General features: G+C 45.0%; 3 protein-coding genes across 4 annotated transcripts in view; 2 read left to right on the forward strand and 1 right to left on the reverse strand.

The window, feature by feature from the left end:
• Nucleotides 1-1729: 1729 nt before the first annotated feature.
• Nucleotides 1730-7056, forward strand: Eaat-2 (excitatory amino acid transporter 2). Its single transcript, XM_011149677.3, has 10 exons — nt 1730-2189; nt 2570-2822; nt 2887-2980; nt 3249-3447; nt 3630-3843; nt 3916-4194; nt 4445-4678; nt 5137-5331; nt 5543-5677; nt 5737-7056. The coding sequence occupies exons 2-10, from the start codon at nt 2746-2748 to the stop codon at nt 5942-5944; spliced, it is 1635 nt and encodes a 544-aa protein (XP_011147979.1). The 5' UTR covers nt 1730-2189; nt 2570-2745; the 3' UTR covers nt 5945-7056.
• EMC6 (ER membrane protein complex subunit 6) lies at nt 6826-8818 on the reverse strand. Of its 2 annotated transcripts, none has more exons than XM_011149676.3 (6): nt 8493-8818; nt 7936-8004; nt 7439-7599; nt 7286-7378; nt 7170-7189; nt 6826-7073 (listed from the first exon to the last, which is right to left on the reverse strand). In XM_011149676.3, exons 2-6 carry the CDS (start codon nt 7973-7975, stop codon nt 7043-7045), a joined length of 345 nt encoding a protein of 114 aa, XP_011147978.1. In that variant the 5' UTR covers nt 7976-8004; nt 8493-8818; the 3' UTR covers nt 6826-7042. The 2 variants fall into 2 exon arrangements, with proteins under 2 accessions (XP_011147978.1, XP_011147977.1); XM_011149675.3 differs by having other exon boundaries at nt 7936-8182; nt 8493-8817.
• Nucleotides 8819-8888: 70 nt separating this feature from the next.
• RyR (Ryanodine receptor) overlaps nt 8889-19458 on the forward strand; it is a 45239-nt gene continuing 34669 nt past the window's right edge. Inside the window, 2 exon segments of the mRNA XM_025302952.1 lie at nt 8889-9104; nt 11746-12197. Of these exon segments, the coding sequence (XP_025158737.1) occupies nt 12144-12197 (54 nt within the window). The 5' untranslated portion in view covers nt 8889-9104; nt 11746-12143.

Here is a 19458-nt window from a genome sequence, read left to right on the forward strand (position 1 = left end):
GTCTACGACAATAGCCTCTGAGTTCACATCCATTTCATTTTGAGGCGCAGACTCGAGAGAAGAAGCTTTTATTTATCGAATTGAGAATAGCGATTCCTGACAAGAGAGCAGTGTCTATTGAGATTATATTTCGTTACGCAAATGCGGTGTTCATACGGGAGCGATCCGTATGACAATTGTAACTAGATTGCCCTGAACCCATTATTAATTCCATCTCGAGGTTCGTTCTTTCGTTCGGAAGTTGCGAGATGTTAAACGCGTTATCGTGGGGAGATTCGATTTGTCCTCGTATTATACTACCATCGTGAACCCGATGTTAGTCTATATATAGTCACTCATAGCCGTCATTGCTAGAGGAATTAGGTTACTTCCCAACGGATATACAAAGGGGTCTTGTAAATGGTCGTATCCTACGTGCATCTAAAACAATCTCGTACAAGTATTTCCGCATAGATGTCTTCTTGTTTCGCGAGCAACAATCCGTTTCGTGGAAAATTAAAAATCGATGATTTTTCATTCGAGAGAGAGAGAGAGAGATGCTATTAAAAATTTAACAGAATATAAATATTGGGACGTATGACACGGTTTCTACGATATAAAGTAATCCCAACACGTAACATCGCGTTTTGTTGCTAATTGAGTATTTTAGCAGGTTGCTTCTAAAAGCAACGTCACACAAATGTAACTTGGTCGATGTAGCAGCAAAGTTTAATACATGAATTTAACTTATCGCGTAATTGCATGTGCATAATTGCGGGAGGTGTTTACTTTTGCTATATCGTTACGTGCAAGATCGTGGAAAAGATAATCAACTACGATCGTTTATACTCGACATTTCATAGAGAGATAATACCCTCTCCGCTATTTCTAAGATAAACTCGAACCACATTTCCACATCAATATATTCAGAGGCGCGATAACTTGTAAATACAAAATATATAGTCATTTACTGAAATCTTTCATGGATTTCGATGGTAAAACGCAACGAACAAACCGTAAAGGTAAATTTTGCGAGTAATATTTCAGTAAGCATCCTGTACAGCGCGACGGTATAGCCTCATTATTAATTTCGCCGTGTAACGTATTACATAATATAATGATTTACTTGACTCGCCGGTGTTCGTACACCGGTGCCCCGCGATTTTACGTCACACTTCCGGATCTGATGCCTGCTTCTACGAATGATGCGCTGCGAGAGAGAGAGAGAGAGAGAGAGAGAGAGAGAGAGAGAGAGAGAGAGAGAGAGAGAGAGCGTCCAGCGCTCTTCACGCTCCGACGTCACCGTCGAAGATTCATTTCGCGCGCGTGCCTCTCTCTCTCTCTCTCTTTCTCTCTCTCTCTTTCTCTCTCGCATCCCGCTCTCATTCTCCGTCCCTGTAGGGCGAATTGTCCCGGCGTGTGTCTTCCGTTCGCCAATATGCAGCAACGCCGTTCGAGCAGCCGGCCGTAGCGAGCGGGCCGGCTTGAAAACCAAACGCCGCGCCGCGCGCATTTTTCTTCCTTCGGCGCTTATTATTCGGTGCCGTGCGACCCGCCGCCGATGAGTGCCCTCTTCCTGTGATCACCCGGTCTCTCCTTCTCCCCCGAACCGTCTCTGTTATCTGCCCGTGCGCGTCCCTTTTCCCCCTTTCGGTGTGCGCCTTTCGCTTCCCCGCGAGCCTCCCTCGGCGCGCACACTAATCAGCTTCCTGGATGGGGCACATTATCTGCCTGATTGTGCAGATCCCAACGCCGCGATACCTAGCCCACTGGCAGATCCATCCGATCTCGACAGTCGATCACGCGCGCGCGGAAAGCCTCGCGCGGATGTCACTCGCGCCCGCGACACCGCGGTGCAATGATCCTGGACGTAATCGATCGGGTGTGACCTCCTTCGGGGCCTTATACCCCGTCGTCGTCTCCTCGGGAGCGGCGTGTCGTTCTGTTGCTGCGCGCTCGGACGCGCTCGGTCCTCGGCTGGATCGCGCGAAAGGATCGTCGTGTGTTGTCACGATGCACTCTCGGACGATTCGCACGTGCTTCGATAATCACACGCGAGGAGAAGTGCCCGCTTACGGAGTTTGATTACGATAAACTCCGTGAAGACGGAGTTGGACGAGCTAAACTTCGGGGAATAAGGATAATCCGGAGATAATCGAGGATCGTCGAGAGTGGAACGACGGTGGAAGTTTTTCGGATGAAGTTTTCGTGTATGCCGCATTATTCCCGGTTTCATCCCCTCCCCCCTATCCCCGCGAACACGCGGAATGCTAAGTTTATGAGAATATTCATTCACATCATTTGCTCGCATCACAATCATGTATCTCTCTCCCTCTCTCTCTCTCTCCCCCTCTCTCTCTCTCTCTCCCTCTCTCTCTCTCTCTCTCTCTCTCTCTCTCTCTCTCTCTCTCTTCCTCTGTTATTTGGCACAACAGCATTCTGGAGATATCTTCCATCTGTAAATAATTTAGATTGCACGCTAGGAATTTAGGGAACTGTTCTTGAATCGTAACAATTATCCCATTATCCGATACGTATAAAATGATATCAAAGCAGATGACACACGTCTGTTCTGTGCTCGATAATGCAGAATTGAAGCAGCGAACGTCTGAATGAACCAAGATGGCACACACCGTCGGAAGACACAGCACAGCCGCCACGAAGGCTGCGGGATGATACTCGCAGGATCCGTTCCGACATACTTCGCGTACGAAGGAAGATATCTCTCACGGGATTTTTAAGTGACGTGCTCTTGAAGCCTGAAGGATGTCTTTGGGGCAACGTATTTCCGGCGCTGTTGCGGTTCTCAGGGGGAGCGCGACGGAGGCCAAGGAGGGCCATACGTAAAAATATTTCTCTTGTTTTTACCGGAAATTTGAGCTATCATTCACCTGGAATGCCTTCCAGGTCGTGCACAGAAGAGATCGAGAAGATGACGTCCGAAGAGGAGGTCGAGGCCGAAGTGCGACAACAAGTGACGGCGCTCGACAGGCTACAGATGGTTAGTCAGTTGTTTTTTTACCAATTTACCAATTTTAATTTGTAACGGTAGAATCTTAAGTATATGTGACGCTCAAGTTCTCCCGGCTGGAAATGTTCCGACAGAGAGTCGCGAAGAAGACATTTTGCTTTATCAGCAGCAACGCTGCGCTTGTTGAAAATATCTAATGTCGGAATCTACTTGTTACGATAATTTGCGAAGAGTGAAAGTGCTCACGAGTGTGCACGAGCAAACTATTGAATCTTGCTGCACGTTATGATGAATACAGGTGGTAGAGTGGATGGGAAGTAACATGCTTTTGGTATTGACCATCTTCGGAGTTTTGGTGGGTCTGGGTCTCGGTTTCTTGGGTCGTTTGGCCGATCTCTCGCCGCAGGCTATAACTCTCGTCAGTTTTCCGGGAGAAATTCTCATGCGGATGCTGAAGATGTTCATCCTGCCACTTATCATCTCGTCGCTCATCTCCGGTAATTGCAGTCCGTTTGATTAAACGATTATCGTCAAATAGGTAATGCCCTCGCTACGAACACGGCGCGAACGCTTGTTCCGTGTTAAAAACGGAGGTACCCATCTGAAATTCATTTTCCGCCTCGTCTCTCTATCTTCGTCTTTTGAAGTTCGCACTGCATGAGCGGTTCGCTACTTTCAGGAATGGCACAGCTAGACGTTCAAAGGTCAGGAAGGATAGGGATTAGGGCGCTAACGTACTACTCGGTGACGACTATTCTCGCCGCCATAGTGGGCATTGCGATGGTGTTGATGATCCACCCCGGTGATCCGCAGATCAAAACTACGGTCGCGGCGGTGGTGAAGGCTGAGGAGACGAAAGTCTCCACTGTTGACGCGATTCTCGACATCATTCGGTACGGAAAAGCAATTCCAATTACGTGACTGCCAAATCTACGTACGAGATCCGCGGTGCCTTGCGTTTTCAGGAACATGGTGCCGGAGAATTTGGTGCAGGCGTGCTTCCAGCAGGTTCAGACCTCCTACGTGAAGAAGAAGGTGGTCGTGATCGGCTCGAACCAGAGCGAATACATAATGGAGCCGACCTTGGTTTACAAGGATGGCACGAACGTGATGGGTATGATCGTGTTCTGCATCATCTTCGGCGTGCTCGCGGGCCAGATAGGACCCCGCGGGAAGCTGATGGTGGACTTTTTCGTGGTGCTGAACGAGATCATTATGAAGCTCGTGACGATCGTCGTGGTCTGGTACGAAGCAATGAAACAATTTGTTTGCCTCGTAAATAGAAGCCACGGGCGAAGAGCACTTGATCGTTGCACGTTATCGAATTACAGTTAACTCCGTCTTTACCTACGAGCTTCTTTTCGAGAACTTTCTTTCTTTATTGAGCAGTAGTAAGAGAAGGGGATTTCCTCTTCCGTTATTTCGACTCAAAGCGAGGCCTCTTTCTTCTGTTTGCTTCCTGATGATTTTCTATCGCTACGACAATCACCGCAGGTACTCTCCGTTCGGAATTATGTGCCTGATAGCTGGAAAGATCATGTCGATCACCAATCTGGCGGCAACTGCCCAGATGTTGGGTCTATACATGGTGACAGTCGTATTGGGCTTGATGATCCACGCTATCATTACGCTACCAATGATCTATTGGTTTATGACCCGAAACAACCCGGCGGTATTCTTCAGGGGTATGATGCAAGCCTGGGTGACGGCTTTGGGTACAGCTTCGAGGTATAGGATCGATCATCTTAAACAAGTACTCGAGAGTGTATAATTACGTTTACACGGCAAGGTTAAGGTTCCGGATTAGTAACAACCGTGGTTAATGAATTCTTCGATTCGATTGGTATATTCTTTCAGATCTAAAAATATACTATATAATCGGATTCGAGACTGCACTAACTACGGCACTAGTGACTAAGTCGAAGTTAGAAGCCGTATAGTTATCGATATCAAGAGTATATAGGGTGCTTCAGAGAGGACTGATTATGCACATTTTAGGCACTATTTACATGAACTTTTCCGTTCGTCTCGATGAGAAGAATATAACCACGTATAGCCAGTTCATCTTTCTTGAAACACCCTGTATATTAGGTATATAGAGATAAACTTCAACTTTCTGGCATGATTGCAAAGTTTTAATTAGCGCGTTCCCGGCAATGACAAGATATCGGTATATGGGTTTACAGCGCGGCGACCTTGCCTCTGACCTTTCGCTGTCTCGAAGAAAACAACAAGATCGATCCGCGAGTGACACGCTTCGTCGTGGCAGTGGGTGCCACTGTGAATATGGATGGCACAGCTCTTTACGAAGCCGTCGCCGCGATCTTCATCGCGCAATTAAACGGAATCTCGTTAGGATTCGTTGAAGTCGTTACAGTCAGGTAGAAACGATATAATTACTCGTCATTGAAGAAAGTCCCTCTTTTTACGAGTTACTGATGATTATGTCACGCTCAGCAGATGAATAAACACGGATGCCGATGATGAGAAAAGCGTATCGCGTATACGCGACTCTAATGCCGTGACTCTGGCCGGCAAATTAAACGGGAATTGAATTTTTACTCCAAGTTCTACTTTGGCTTTTCTTTACAGCCTTACGGCCACCTTGGCGAGCGTCGGGGCCGCGAGTATACCCAGCGCTGCATTGGTCACTATGCTCTTGGTGCTAACTGCCTTGGGTCTTCCTACGAACGACGTGTCTCTGCTGTTCGCCATCGACTGGATGCTGTGAGTTACAAGTGTAGCCACTGTGATTCCGTAAATTAAAGCGACCAATTCGTTTTCAGGGACCGGATCAGGACGTCGATCAACGTCCTGGGCGACGGCTACGGAGCCGGGATAGTCTATCACTTAAGCAAAGCGGAGCTAGACAAGATGGACGAGGAACGGCGACTGGAGACTTTGGAAATCGGAAGCCCACGCGAAATCGTAGCCGAAGGTTGTAAACGAGAGGAGGCGTCAACGCATGAGCAAACTTCTGAGACGAAAATTTGAGAGCCTGCGAACTTTCCCGGCCAAGCCACGTTATTCACTTGCTAGGAATGTAAATCTGCCAGTTCGCAGGAACAAACGCTCGTCCCTGTGTTAATATCCGCGACGTACGATTGACTTTCACTGCCGAAAACGAGTTTCTCTATCAAGTAAATTAAGTATTTATAATACACGTCACACACGCAGAGAGTAACTGTACGATTTAAAATATATTCGATTATATTAAGAATGCTGTAGGTACAGATGGTGTTTTATCTAGCGATATATAAATACACGATACCGTTTATTTTTCCGTAGCGAGGACGAGGTAACAGTAACGAATGAATCGAACGTATCGAACGCTGAGGTAGAAAATGCGAGCATGTAAGTACAAATCGAGGAAAGTTGTACGTCCGTTTCTTATTTTCTTCTCAGTATGTACGAGAATGTTTCCATTTTGGAATATATATAAATTATTAATGTATAGTAAAATAGGAACATAGAATACGCGGTAAATCACTAAATACCGTCACGGTCAAGGTTTGTACATCGTTAACGATCGAATTGAGAACGTGAGGAGTTCCGTCGACATTTAAAATATTACATAGACGTTTTAGAAATATTATGTCACGTATATATAATTTAACCAAGTTTTATTCCAATACGTTAGTAATTAGATAATAGCGCTCGTCTATTTATACAAATGTGTTCATAAGAATTGCATGTGCCAGTTCCAGTTATGACTACTGATGATACTTCACCGAATAGTTAATAATTCACTGGTTAATTTATTACGTAAATATGATACATATAATAAAGAATATAATTATTCGTATCGCTATTGAATTATCTTCTCTATATATGTATGTATATTGTCTTTATCTTTATATTAAAGTACCACATCATAAAAGTCGCAGTTGTTTTATTACATAATTAAAAGTGTATTCTATATACATATCGACATACTTATACAATATCACGTGAACGCTTTATCGTTTATTTGGTCAGTGTCTGAAGTATTTAAGTGATGTAAATACAACGATTCAATGACTGTTTTATGTAATTATGTATCTTTACGGTATTATGTAGGTAGTCACTGTCTGATTATAATTGCTCCTATCCTCAATAGACATGAACCATACCATATAAAAATCTAATTGTTTATTAAGAAATTTATATCAGTAATATTATATATAGCTGTGTAATAGTGATGTAAATAGTTTGCTTTGTTTGTATGAGGAAAGGATACGTCCAGAATAATACGTATGTCTGTAATAGAAGTTCCACAGAGACACAGTTATTATTAAGGAAAATAAATTATTCTCTGAAACAAAATTCGTTTCCACGAATTGTCTTAAAGGATACAAAAAGCCCTCCCCAGAAGCCGCTGGTTAAAAGATTCCGCCTGCTAATAAAATACTTTTTCCACTGACCACCTGCTTTCATCAGTAGCATTGCCTATAAAGATCTTGATCTTATCACATTCAATTATCGCTAAATCTTATCGAACAATCTTACCCATAATCCGAAAACTGCAAAGAGATAAAATCCAAATCCATATACTCCGGTTAATCCTAATAGACCAGCTGTACCGCCTGATAATGCTGACATTGATATCTTACAATACTCCACAACTGCAGCATTGTTTAAAACTGCAGCCTCGCTGTATGCAATAATTTCTGCAACATGAAATCGCGTTTTAGCTTTAGGTTTTTGTTTTCACATTGTCTACAACAATCTTTTAATTGAAACATGAATATGGAATTATAACCTATAAGTTTGTCATCCACGTATTATTATATCACGATAGAACAGTTATACTTGTTACCATGCATTATTTTATAGAATAACTAGATAAACCACAAGCAAAGCCGTCTACTTGTCCAATGTATTAACGACTAATAAATAAATAACAAACATAACCTTTCGTGAAAGTTAGTGTGATAAATCACACAAATTTCACTAGGTTTGCTGCAGTTGTGCTTTCTTCCATGATAATCTTTTGACGCACTTACCGCCACTTTTGTCCTGCTTCGTTTTGATTTTGCCCAACATCTCTGTAAAGTATCTGTCGAAACGTTAACCTAATAGAGAAAATAAATGAATGATTATACACGAACGATATTCCTGTCGGCTGCTGCTGTCAAGACACGTCAGCTTCTGCGCGTGCTACAGGCCTTTAATCGATGGCGGTACGTTCAAAAGACCGTCGGTAACAGCGAGTCGCGCGTTCGTAACAATTCATTGTATCGCGTGTCTCACCTGCGAGAATGAGAGAAGTTTGAACATTTTGGCAGGGATTAGTGGCAACAAAAGCGAGCCGCGAGATTATAATAGTCATTTGCTGTAATTTGAGAACATGTGAATTCAACATTGTCAAACTACTTATTCGACATGACAGTATCCGAATTAACTTTGTCCCGATATTCGACTCGTTGGCACACACTGCTTTGTAGATTTATTAAAATTATCTGAAATTTTTAATTAAGTGTTTCGCATCGATATGAATAAAAATTAGATTTCTCAGGATCTCATAGAATAATATTCTGCTTTTTTATTTTAATTTGCTTACATTCTGCGGTTTCGCGAGCATTGATAATCCTTCGTCGTCGTCGTCGTCGTCGTCGTCGTCGTCTTCATCGTTGTCGCAGATCGTTGTCGAGACTTCTTCAGGAATGATGCAAAGCGGCTCCCTCAGGATAAATGGCAAAAAAAAAATAATATCGATTTCGCAAAATCCCAATTAACAAGGCGGACACTCTTGCCTGCCCACTTGTTTATTCCTCACGGCCACCGACAGCCCTTGGATGACTTGGATGGTTTATTCAGACTTCCTGAGGAACGGTGCGAAGCGCGCGGAGCGGAGCGGAGCAGAGCAGAGCAGAGCAGACTCGCTCTGCGCGGCTCGCTCGGCTCGAGGCTGAAAATAGCCGCCGGAGAGCCGCTCGCTTCGCTCCGCTCCGCTCGGCTCGACATAGCTTCTCGAGCTTCGACGGAAATTTCGTCGCGGGGGCCCGAGCGTGCACCCTTCGAGCTAAACCCTCGGTCGAGCTGCGAAATATACGACCTGCTGCACCCTCGTGGAAGGTGCAACGACGAGAAGGTCATCCTTGCGGATACCGAAACGAGACGAGTGCGCGAATCAAGAGAGTTCGACGGTGTCGAAGTGAAGTGCTATTTCGAGGTGAGTCTTCTCGGGGTGAATGTCGCGATTGATTTTCTTTTTCCTCCTCATGGACGCGCGCTCCCGGATGCGAGCTATCAGTGCGATGAAACTCGTGCACCACCGGTTGCACCACCGCATACACCCCGAGTCATTTGGGGGTGTGTATGTATGTGTGAGTGTATGCGTACGGGTGTATGTATGTGTGTGTGTGTGTGTGTGTGTGTGTATGTATGTGTGTGTGAGTGAAAAGTTGAGTGGTGCGCAAAGGATATTTCTGAAAGGTTGTATAGTGTTCACGATATGATTTCGCTGTCTCGACTAATCGGATCATTCCGCGCCGTAGAGACGTGTTGCACAATGTTGCTCAGTGAATTTGGAATACCATGAGAAACTCCATGCACACATGTAGTGATTCGAGACGCAGCTCTAGAATACACGCTGTGAATAGTGAAGCTAATTTTGTAGTTAAACGGGTTGATACAAATGTCGGTAGATGTGATGAATTGCCTGTTATTATAAGAAGCTCTGTATATTGATACGACATGGTATTTCGAATTCCGAATGTATCTGTGGACTTCTCAACTCAGCAGACAGTCTTGTATTTTTCACATCCTAAAATTAGAAACTCAGCTTTGTATTCTTATGCAATGTCGCTTTCTGGAATAGCGTTGCCAGACGACGGAAACACTTAAAAGTCGTCGTAAAAATATCGAAATATACTTCAGTCAGCCGCTCCAACGTGCTTTAGTTGTTCTTGAGATTCGTTCGTTTAAAATTAGCTCAATGAATTTAATGAACATTCCATTCCAGATTGGAATTTTGCCGGCCCGCATCGACTCGTTTCGCCGTAGCTTCGTAGTGCCACTGTTGAATATTATCTGTCAAAGTAACGGTAAATTGTCGTCTCTCATGTAAAGCGCTCAATATCGTGACAAAGGATAAAGATATAAGGAGTATTTATAGAACAGGAGGAGTAGAGATTTATCGACTTTCTGATGAAATTTTTATCTAATTTATCTCTCTCGCAAAGAGAGGAAGAGAGAGAGAGAGAGAGAGAGAGAGAGAGAGAGAGAGAGCACGCGCGGATTTCATCGAGCACGGTGGGAAGCACATTCCCTCGTTTCTCCTTGCTACAAGTCAAGCTTGACGATTTTTGTTTGACGGTAAAGACCACATGTCCTTCGAGAGCTACCCTTAACCTTCGATTAACGTATTAAGCGCGATAATGCAAGTCGACTCTCACTAAGCGCATGGGGATATTTCGGTAAGCCATCGCGGATGCATCTATTTCTGCCGCGTCGCTGGAAATAGATTCTCAGGGAAGGTAAAATCGAGCAGATATATTTTGTCCTCTGCTTCGAAGCGGCGCATTGAAAAATTATACGGTTGACAGGAAGGATCGAACAATTTCACACGTGTTCTCACTAAATATCAGATGTTGCGCAACGCTAACAGACGAGATAACAAAGGGATTTCAAAAAGGCCAAGGCTCGAATATCTTGCTCAGAAATAAAAGAAAGTCGATTATTTCCGATACGTTGCAGATATTTAAAGAAAGAACCCCCGGCTTGCCTAGGTGACATTTAGTCACGTCTTTCTAGTCACGACGAGACTGTCAAGTCTCTGCGTTGTTCCGAATGCGCTCGGAGCGCAATCTCATGTATTAAACAGCTGCTATACTATACGTATAAAGACTGTAGATTGGAGAAACGCTCGTTGCAAGAACGATCGCGTTTAAGCGCGACTTAGCATCATACGATATTCAACGCTTCGTATTCTATTCATTGTTCGCGCTCAAGGCTCAATAATATCGGTGATTTCGAATCGATGGCGGCATTTCAATCTGTCGCTCGCGAATTCAAGCGGCGGCATCGATAGTTGAGCGAAGTTGCGCTTCTTACGCTCTATAGCGAAGCTACGACCGGAAATTAGTTATGAATTAGCTGTGTCACCTGACGTATGCGCTCGCATTCCGCCATTCCGAAGCGCTTTCTGTCTCTATAGCGTGATCCGACTGAACACTCATTTGCTGACTCACATATCTGAGATTACCGCGGAAACGAGATTTGTGTGTGTGTGTGTGTGTGTGCTTGCTCGAAACTATTTTTACGCGAATACACGAATCGCACAAGATACTCGCGCGCCTTCCGTCCCGCTGCACGCGGAATTTTAATTAACACACACGAATGCGTCATATTGTCGAGCCAGTTCACGGACGTAGGACGCTGTGTATGCGAGTGCGCGTCATCATGCGTAACCCCCTTCGATTATAAAAGTTCGATTAAACTACAGCGACTTTCCTCAAAGGTTGAAAGCTTCAAGAGATGTACTCACACACGCGCATACACACTCAAAGGTCAATCTAGTCCATAAGCCAGCCCTTCCTCCGTGAATCGTCTCGACTGTAAACCGAGTTAATATCGCACCACACGATCCCATTCCACCCCCCCTCCCCCGAAACGTCCCGTCAACCAATTTCCCCCGGGGCGCGATATTCGGCTTCATCTCGAAAAAAATATATTCATCTGGAAAAAAATATATATCCAACGATATTTCACGGTGAGACAGCAGCGTAATACGCGAAAGCCGCGTAATACGCTCCGTAACCGAGGGGGATTTTACGTTAACGTAGCCTCGAGCATGCGGAATTTGATTGAAGGTGCCGGGCGCTTGCGCAAGGGTCGTCGGGCGAGCGGTCTGGGTGCCCTCCCCGTCAGCAGTGGGTGATCGTCGGTGCTCCACGACGGATTAACACGCCGACGTCGACGTCACCATCGTCGCCGCCGTCCTCGTCCTCGTCGTCGTTGACGTCCTCCGTCCTCGTCCTCGTCGTCCCGGCTGACGAGACGAAGAGGTCGGGAGCCTGCGATAGCGACGGGAACATGCCGACCACGCGAGACTGTGCATGACTACATCCGCGCTACCGCCTCTCAGCATCGATAAGGGTGCCTCGGACACGAAGTGACACGCGAGATAGGCGCACACTCGCGTAGACGCGTGCACACGTACGAGCGCGCGTGAAAGTGACGCGGACGGAGAAGAAAGCGTGCCGAAGGGATGGCCGACAGCGAGGGTGGCTCCGAGCAGGACGACGTATCATTCCTCCGCACGGTAAGTCCCACTTTGCCACGGGCAAGTTTATCATTCCGGATCACGCGGGGTTGGGGGAGACAGTCGCAGGCCTCAAGGTTGATGATTAAGGGGGATGCCGCAGGGCATCTTGTCACAGAGGGCGAGCGGATCAATTGGAAAATCCGCATGAGTAAAAATCCCTGCCGATGTATAGTCTCGTTGTTGTTGTTGTTGTTGTTTGGGTTTCGATGATCAGGCATTCAGAGGCTGCTTCTATCGAGCAGTGCTTTTATGCTCGATGTTTCAAGGGATACCTTAGCGATCACTATCAAGGGCGGAGGGATCGTCGAGCTTGCGTGGAGAGACTTCAGTGTCAAGACGCGTTTGTTATTAATAACGCGCCACGCAAACACCCCTCGGACTCCGTCTCTTATTTACGTTACTTTGTAAAGTTGAGGTAATCGGATCGCTAGTGAGTATCAAAGCGCCCGAGGGTTTTGTAAAATTTCACGAAGCCGTCGGCTAAACGATAAATCACATGGAGATTAAGTATCTTCGTGAACGTGGGACCGCGCGAGGTCCACGTGATAAATGGGCACGATATGAGGGTGGCACGACAGGTATCAATAGGTTTGGAGCGAGCCAAGTGTAAATACATATATCGGGTTGACGTGCCCGCAAAGAGCGCACGAGAACAGGCTGGTGGTTCGCGTTCAATGATGCAGTGGTGTGTTTGTGTGGAAATGAATGAATGCCGATGCAGTTGAAACTTTACACACAGGAGGCAGGCAAACTGTGTACACTGTGCGAGGCTATTCAATACAATATACGCGTGTTGCATCAATGTAAGCGACAGTGATAGTAGTAGTAGTAGTAGTAGTAGTAGTAGCTGTAGTAATAGTAGTGGTAGTAGTAGTAGTAGTTGTAGTACTTGTACATATATTACAACATCGCGTCCTTATGACTTTTCAGACTTTTATTATTCAGACCGGGAAAAAATATCGGAAAAATTGTTCTCGTGTAAAGTCTCGTCCCGATACCGCCCGATTCGGACAACTAATGATCGACATAAAATGACGTTGCTTTTCGATTAGACAAGCAAGCGAAGAGTCTTTCGGCCGCTTACCGAGAAAGGAAATAACGGAGTATCCGGAGCAATTTAGTCCGCGCGCGACTCTAAACGAATTTGATGAGTGCCGGCTGAAATTGTCGGCGTTTGTTTTAACTTGCGAACGCTTGCGTGCAATTTCTCGCGTAGCCGGAGTCACGCGGTAAGAAAAACCATGCGAGATTTTAGAGAAACGTGGAAGCACTTGAAGTACCTTGTAGCACAACCTTGACCCCGTTCGACCTGCGGGGATCAAGCAGTCGTATTGGCCAAGGTGCAGCCTTGTGCTTTTGCCATCGCGCGTTTGACGTTTGCGCATTTAATCCGTTATGCTCTGTTGACATGGTCTGCTTGTCCGATATCTGCTCGATTGCTTTCCACCATTAACTTTACGCAAATATCAGAAATGTTGGACCAACGCAAATATTCGGGGGTTTGCTCGTGTAATATTTCTCTCAGACGAAGAGATTACTCTCATTCGCAATTTAGCAAATCCGACGCTCTTATTCAGTCTCAGTGCCACTTTTAACAATGTATAAAGTTCCATTACCGTGCGCATTCACAATTTTGATTTGTTATAATTGCGGATGCATATATTCATTAAAATACATAAAGATACAGATTTAGGAGTTATGAAAAATACAAGCGGTATTGTAATAATATCAAAGTCGATTAAAAGTTGCGCGTATTTAAAACATTAAATATTCATTACATAAAATTGTTCGAAAATTATATATGGTATCGCGTATATCCCATTTCACGGCCTTCGCACTCGTCCCGCTATTCTCCATTTTGTTTCCAGACGCAATGCACTTGATGCTTTAAAGTTCCGAATAAATACGTACGACAATCTGCAAATTATATTCCACTGTGATTCCGGATTAAAATGAGATTCAGAATTAAAACGTAAAGTTCGTCTCAGCCACACATAATTTACCATGCTTGCTGCAGTGCACGCTAACGCATTGTTGGCGGCAGTTTAGGAGGCAAAATTATTAATTTCAATTTGCCGTAATTTTAGTACGAACATCCCTCTCGTCGCTCATCGTTGTCCGTTGCTGGCGCACGCATCTTCTGGGTCGTTCAACGGCGGCCGTGAGATGTAATGCGTTTTATCATCGGCAATAACGCCCGCTTTTTCCCGTCGTCATCCTTCTGCGTCGTCTATTGCGCTCTCTCTCCGCCAGACGTACGTACTTACTCCTGTCTTCGTCGGACATGGCGCACCATTCCTTGCCGGCCTCTCGAGCGACCTCCGTCACGCGTTTGCCGGGACTCTTGTAGTACAACTCGAGGTAGAAGATGATGAAAGGATTCTGGGAGCGGATTTTCCGTCTCCTACGTCTCCTGGATCTGGATCTGGTTCTGCAGCGGCAGCTCTCTCTTCTCTCAGCTCTGCGCCTGCTACGATCCACGCGTCGTGCCGCTTTCGCATCGTCATCTTCGTTTTCCTCCATGGGCACGTCCGTCTCTCTGATCGGCTCGTTAAACACACGTCTGTGTGAGATTTCGGATTTTTAGTAGTTCTTCGCGCATTGCATTGGTATTGTTTTGAAATGCGCAACCTCTTGTGCGCGCGAAGTGCAACGGAAGCAACGTTGATTCTCATAATGAGCTTTGAACGAACTATTCGAGCGATTTTTCTCGCTGCTCTGTGTTCTGCGAAGATAAATTCGTCACGGAGCTGTTAAGGTGTTATCTCTGCAAAATGCATCGTAAACGTTTTTTACGCTCGATGCAACACGCGTTATCGGCCACCGAAGCGAACGAGATATTATCGATCCTCGCAGAATTTCCGGCTTTTCCTCGAAGTCGTTCGCGGATGGTAGACTCGTGTTCTGAGCCCGTTTACGACCCACGGGGCAAAAATTTAACGAACTTTTATGACTACGCGATGTATGTGTGGGTTTGTGCAAGGGGTAACATCCGAGGGGCCGGCAAGCCGACCCAGCGTTTTCCCAGCGAAAACGATTTCGATGATCGACACGACTGCGACTGCTTGTCCGTGGGATTTAGATGGTTCATTTGTGTCTTCGCTAAGTCGATGCACCAGTGGTCGGGCGTAAAATCGCGTGAGAAATACGTTTCTGTCAGACTCGCGTCACGATAAAAAAGCCAGGCTGACGAAATCGGCGGAGCTGTCGGTGCCGGTGCCGCGAAAAAGGTCATTCGTATTCTACGCGAGAAATCGGGTCGGCGCCGAATCGACAGGTTACTTCTCCCGCGAATGGATTCGACAAGTTCGACAGGAAGGCGCGAAATATCGCTCACCTGCCACCGCCGGACGTGCTGCCGTAAATATTGGGCTCATCCATGCTTCTTGGCCGTGTTTCCTCTGGTACAACTTTCACTTGGTAATTTGACGTGTGGCCGGGAAAAAGGAAAATGTCTCCCGTATGAAAACATCTGAAGTTTTAGGAACTTGATTCTCTCTCCACTTCGTGCGCTCGACGGAAAGTCGACGGTGGTTCTATCGATTATTAGCGCTGCGACATCAATGGATTTTGACAAGTATTCAGTATCGATTGTGCGTCACTGCTAAAATGTGGTCAGCTTCGTGCGCATAAAGTTGGAACGGGAACTTCTCGCTGCAATATCTCTTAATATTCCGTTACGAAGGTTGCTTCATCAGCGAGGCAGGGATTGGTGTGTGTGTGTGTGACTTTACCTGGGTTTATTAATTCAAGTGTATTAATTCAAGAAGGCTTGAATAATGGGATATTCGCGACGCAATTTTGACATTAAACGGGAGAAGAAATTTCTAGAGACTTCTGATGAAACGAGAAAATACGTTTAACGATATTTCTCGAAACTATGGACGAACTCAACACCGTTCCCATTAATTTCTCTCACTCGAGACATTTTTTTTCGAAGCGACTTATGCGACCGAAGAGTCCGATGTTATTCATCGTGCAGTTCGCTGACGGAATTTTCTGACACATACATGTGACAATCGTCGTCCTTCGCTTATTTAGAAATCTGGCAAAGTTCGAGACATCGATATATTGTCAATGTTGTGCTTTCGAGCGAATCGCTTTTAGTTTAATTTTAGAATTCGATGCACGCTTGTCCGTTTGATCAATATGGTTAGCGTAGCTTTCATTAGTGATGTCGCTTCGAAAAGTGATGAATTTATAATTAATTCACCGCGCAGTATGCACCGATCCAATGTACCGAGTATCGAGCAACAAACGATATAGCACGACACGCACGACAGCGCGCTGCATCAACACCTTTCTAAGCCTCTTCCGGCTCAGCGATACCGTGAGGCGTCACGAAGTTTATTATTTTTTAACGATAAAGATTTATTAAATGTTCTGTCGCCTTGCTTGTTTACGTGCCTGACTAATCACGCAATCGGACAATTTTTTTAATTTAGGCAGGGATCATACAGATTCGCGAAGTCAAATTCAGCCAAATTCATCATCGTCAGTGAGTTTGCAAAATCATCAACGTGAATGCAATCACGCGGGAGTTCGTCATTCAGGAGACTTTCGGAATTTTCATTTCAAAAGTTGCCATTTTATCAAATACGCTGAATCACACGAGTGGAAGAAGTTTCTCGCGCTCCCCGTAAGCTGCAACAAGTGTGTGAAAGATTAATATTTGGAAATTTATTTCGTCTTCTGACTCACCGCGCTGCGTAAAGATGATTTATGGTTACTCGCTGGTTGTTTGTGACAGAATTATAGGGATTATCCGCTTGTGAAATGGTAGCGCACCCTTGACCTATACCGCGATACATTGTGACTTCGATCGTCGTCACAGACGCCGGAAGTAACCGGTATATTTGGTTCATTATCAATGCACAAGTCGCGCGTCTGCCCGCCAAATGTCCAATTACGCTGTAATCTCCGACATCGAGTTTCTTGGACGGAGGGTCGTGAAATATTAATACTTCAAACATCACAGAATACGATCGAATTATCCGAGGAGGGGAAGGAGGCGGTTGTTCTAAAGAGCACGAAAATAATTACGACAAGTGTTTGTTCGAGCAAGCGTGCAAATATAATAACGAACACAACGAAGAAGACGAGCCAGGTTCTTTCTTATAACTGCATTAATGTCCCAGTTAGAAATTTCCGTTCCCTCATTTCCTCCCATAAAGGACAAACGTGCAAGGATGTAATATATCGAGCGCGAACTGAGAATTTTAATAAATATTCTCCTCGCGTACGACATACTATATACGTCGCCGACGAAAACGTTGGTGAAAGCAACCGTTCGCGGGATCACCCGCTTCGAAGGCAGATTAACCAGCGAGATTAAATAGCGCTTTATAAATATCTCGATAAACAAAATTAGGTCTGCTTGCCAAATTTCCAGTGACTTTCGGTGCCTCGCGTGTCGCAAATGCGAACATACGAGCGTACCGACGAGTCGCGTGCCATTCCGTTTAATCCAGGCAGGAAGTTATGTTAATGTGTCCTTTAAGTAACATTATTTATGCATCTCTCCGTTGCATATTAACTTTTTTCGAACGAACCGGCGTCGCGTCGAAAATGTGCGTGTGCGTTTGCTGTATTTGGCGTTTCACAATGTGGTTTACTTTCCGTCTGAAGACCGATTGGGTGTGGTTGTGATGACGTCGGCGGGATACGATTAATATGATCGTATCAAGTAATTTGCCACACTCAAACTGCTCCGGAGCCAATTTCAATTAATGTAACCCTGTGATCGAATGATTGCTTTATCTGTGTGTTGTCGTTTATTTGATTGCGGTGAAATTCCGATAATCTCGACGACGTCGTGATATTAAGATTAGCACGCTCTCCTGCGGTGTTTTCTCACAGCGCTAAGAATAGTAATGTATAAAAGATAAAAGTACCGTGCAGGTAGTTATTGCCAAATTGATGACAAACAGTAGGAACAATCGACGGCAAACGTGAAAAGTATATTTTTTCAACGTAGTTGCTTACATCGTCGAGTTTTACAAGGCTTTATAAAATGTAATAATATTAATGTAGTAATAATGTAGTAGTAATGTAGTAAAAATGTAGCAATAATATAAAATGTAATAATATTCATACCTTAAAGATAAAAAGATAAAAAGCACACAGCGTTTATCCCGGTGTGAAATCTTTTGCGTCACTTTTACTCCCGGTTAAAAGTTTTATTCCCGGTGGCTAAAAATAGAGCTTTAAATTAGGGCGCTCAAGTTATGAAAATCGCGTTTGGATAATATCACGGTTCTCCATCGCGCGTCACCCATCACGTGTTTTGCAGCCAGAAGTCAATCGTTCTCAAAACTCAGGGAATTTATCTTTTAACCTCTTATAAGATATTGATTAGGATATTGCGATTGTTTAACGCAAGAAAGGAAGTTCGCGTAAAATTAACCGACGAACAATGTCTTTCTCTCACGATTGCAGAAACACTTAAATATCTTCGCGCTGCTTTCTCCATCAGCATCGCGGCGGACTACTCTAGAAAAAGTGCTGAAGAAGAAAAGAAAACACTTCGATGATTAATTAATCGCGCGGTTAATTTGCTACGCGCACCATTAAAGCCGGGCTTGGAAATGTTGACCACAGTGTGGCCTTGCCGCCCAACTCATCAGGCGTAATTCATATACTATAAATGAGTACACTGTTATAATGGAATCGGCTGATCTAGTTGTGCGACGAAAGTAACAGAATAAACAACTTTCTCGCGCAATTTCCGTTCTAGTCTCTACAACCGCTAATAAAATTTTCACAAGCGCGTACGATTGACCACCGTTCTTTCTTTCCATCTCCTTTCCCTTTATCTCGTTCTCGCTCCTTCTCACGACAAACTACTCTCTTCCCTCACTCATTCTCTAGTGTCACGCATGAAGCTGAAGGGCGCATGGATGCCATTTAACGCTGCTTGGCTCTCCTTACAGCAGTGAACAACAAAGTGAAACTTTTCGACGAGAAATTGATACGTCTGAAGCCACGCACGCAAAGTGAAGGGAAGGAAGCGTTTAGAAAAATATGCTGCTTTCGTACAGACCGAGAGAGGCGAATTTCAAGGGTTGAAATCGAGCGACGCAAATCGAGTGACTCACTCGGCGAGCTTCGCAAGGCGCGACGTTATTACGAGCGCGTGTTAAATAACGGCGCTTCGCGCGATGCACGCGAGTGTTGTTTCCTCTCGATGCAAGGCGCGAGGCGTGTCCAAAGATTACGAAGTGCACTCGAGACCGGTGCATACTTGCGTATGCCTGGT

This window comes from Harpegnathos saltator, unplaced genomic scaffold (assembly GCF_003227715.2).
Source record: "Harpegnathos saltator strain DR-91 unplaced genomic scaffold, Hsal_v8.6 scaffold115, whole genome shotgun sequence".
NCBI classification, from domain to species: domain Eukaryota; kingdom Metazoa; phylum Arthropoda; class Insecta; order Hymenoptera; family Formicidae; genus Harpegnathos; species Harpegnathos saltator.

Coding starts and splice junctions, on each gene's coding strand:
- Eaat-2 (XM_011149677.3), top strand. CDS start 2,746: ATGTCTTTGGGGCAACGTATTTCCGGCGCTGTTGCGGTTCTCAGGGGG. Junction 2,823..2,886: donor GAGGCCAAGGAGGGCCATAC/GTAAAAATATTT, acceptor AATGCCTTCCAG/GTCGTGCACAGAAGAGATCG. Junction 5,678..5,736: donor TTCGCCATCGACTGGATGCT/GTGAGTTACAAG, acceptor ATTCGTTTTCAG/GGACCGGATCAGGACGTCGA.
- EMC6 (XM_011149676.3), bottom strand. CDS start 7,975: ATGTTGGGCAAAATCAAAACGAAGCAGGACAAAAGTGGCG. Junction 7,379..7,438: donor TTGCAGTTTTCGGATTATGG/GTAAGATTGTTC, acceptor AGATCTTTATAG/GCAATGCTACTGATGAAAGC. Junction 7,190..7,285: donor GCTTCTGGGGAGGGCTTTTT/GTATCCTTTAAG, acceptor CTTCTATTACAG/ACATACGTATTATTCTGGAC.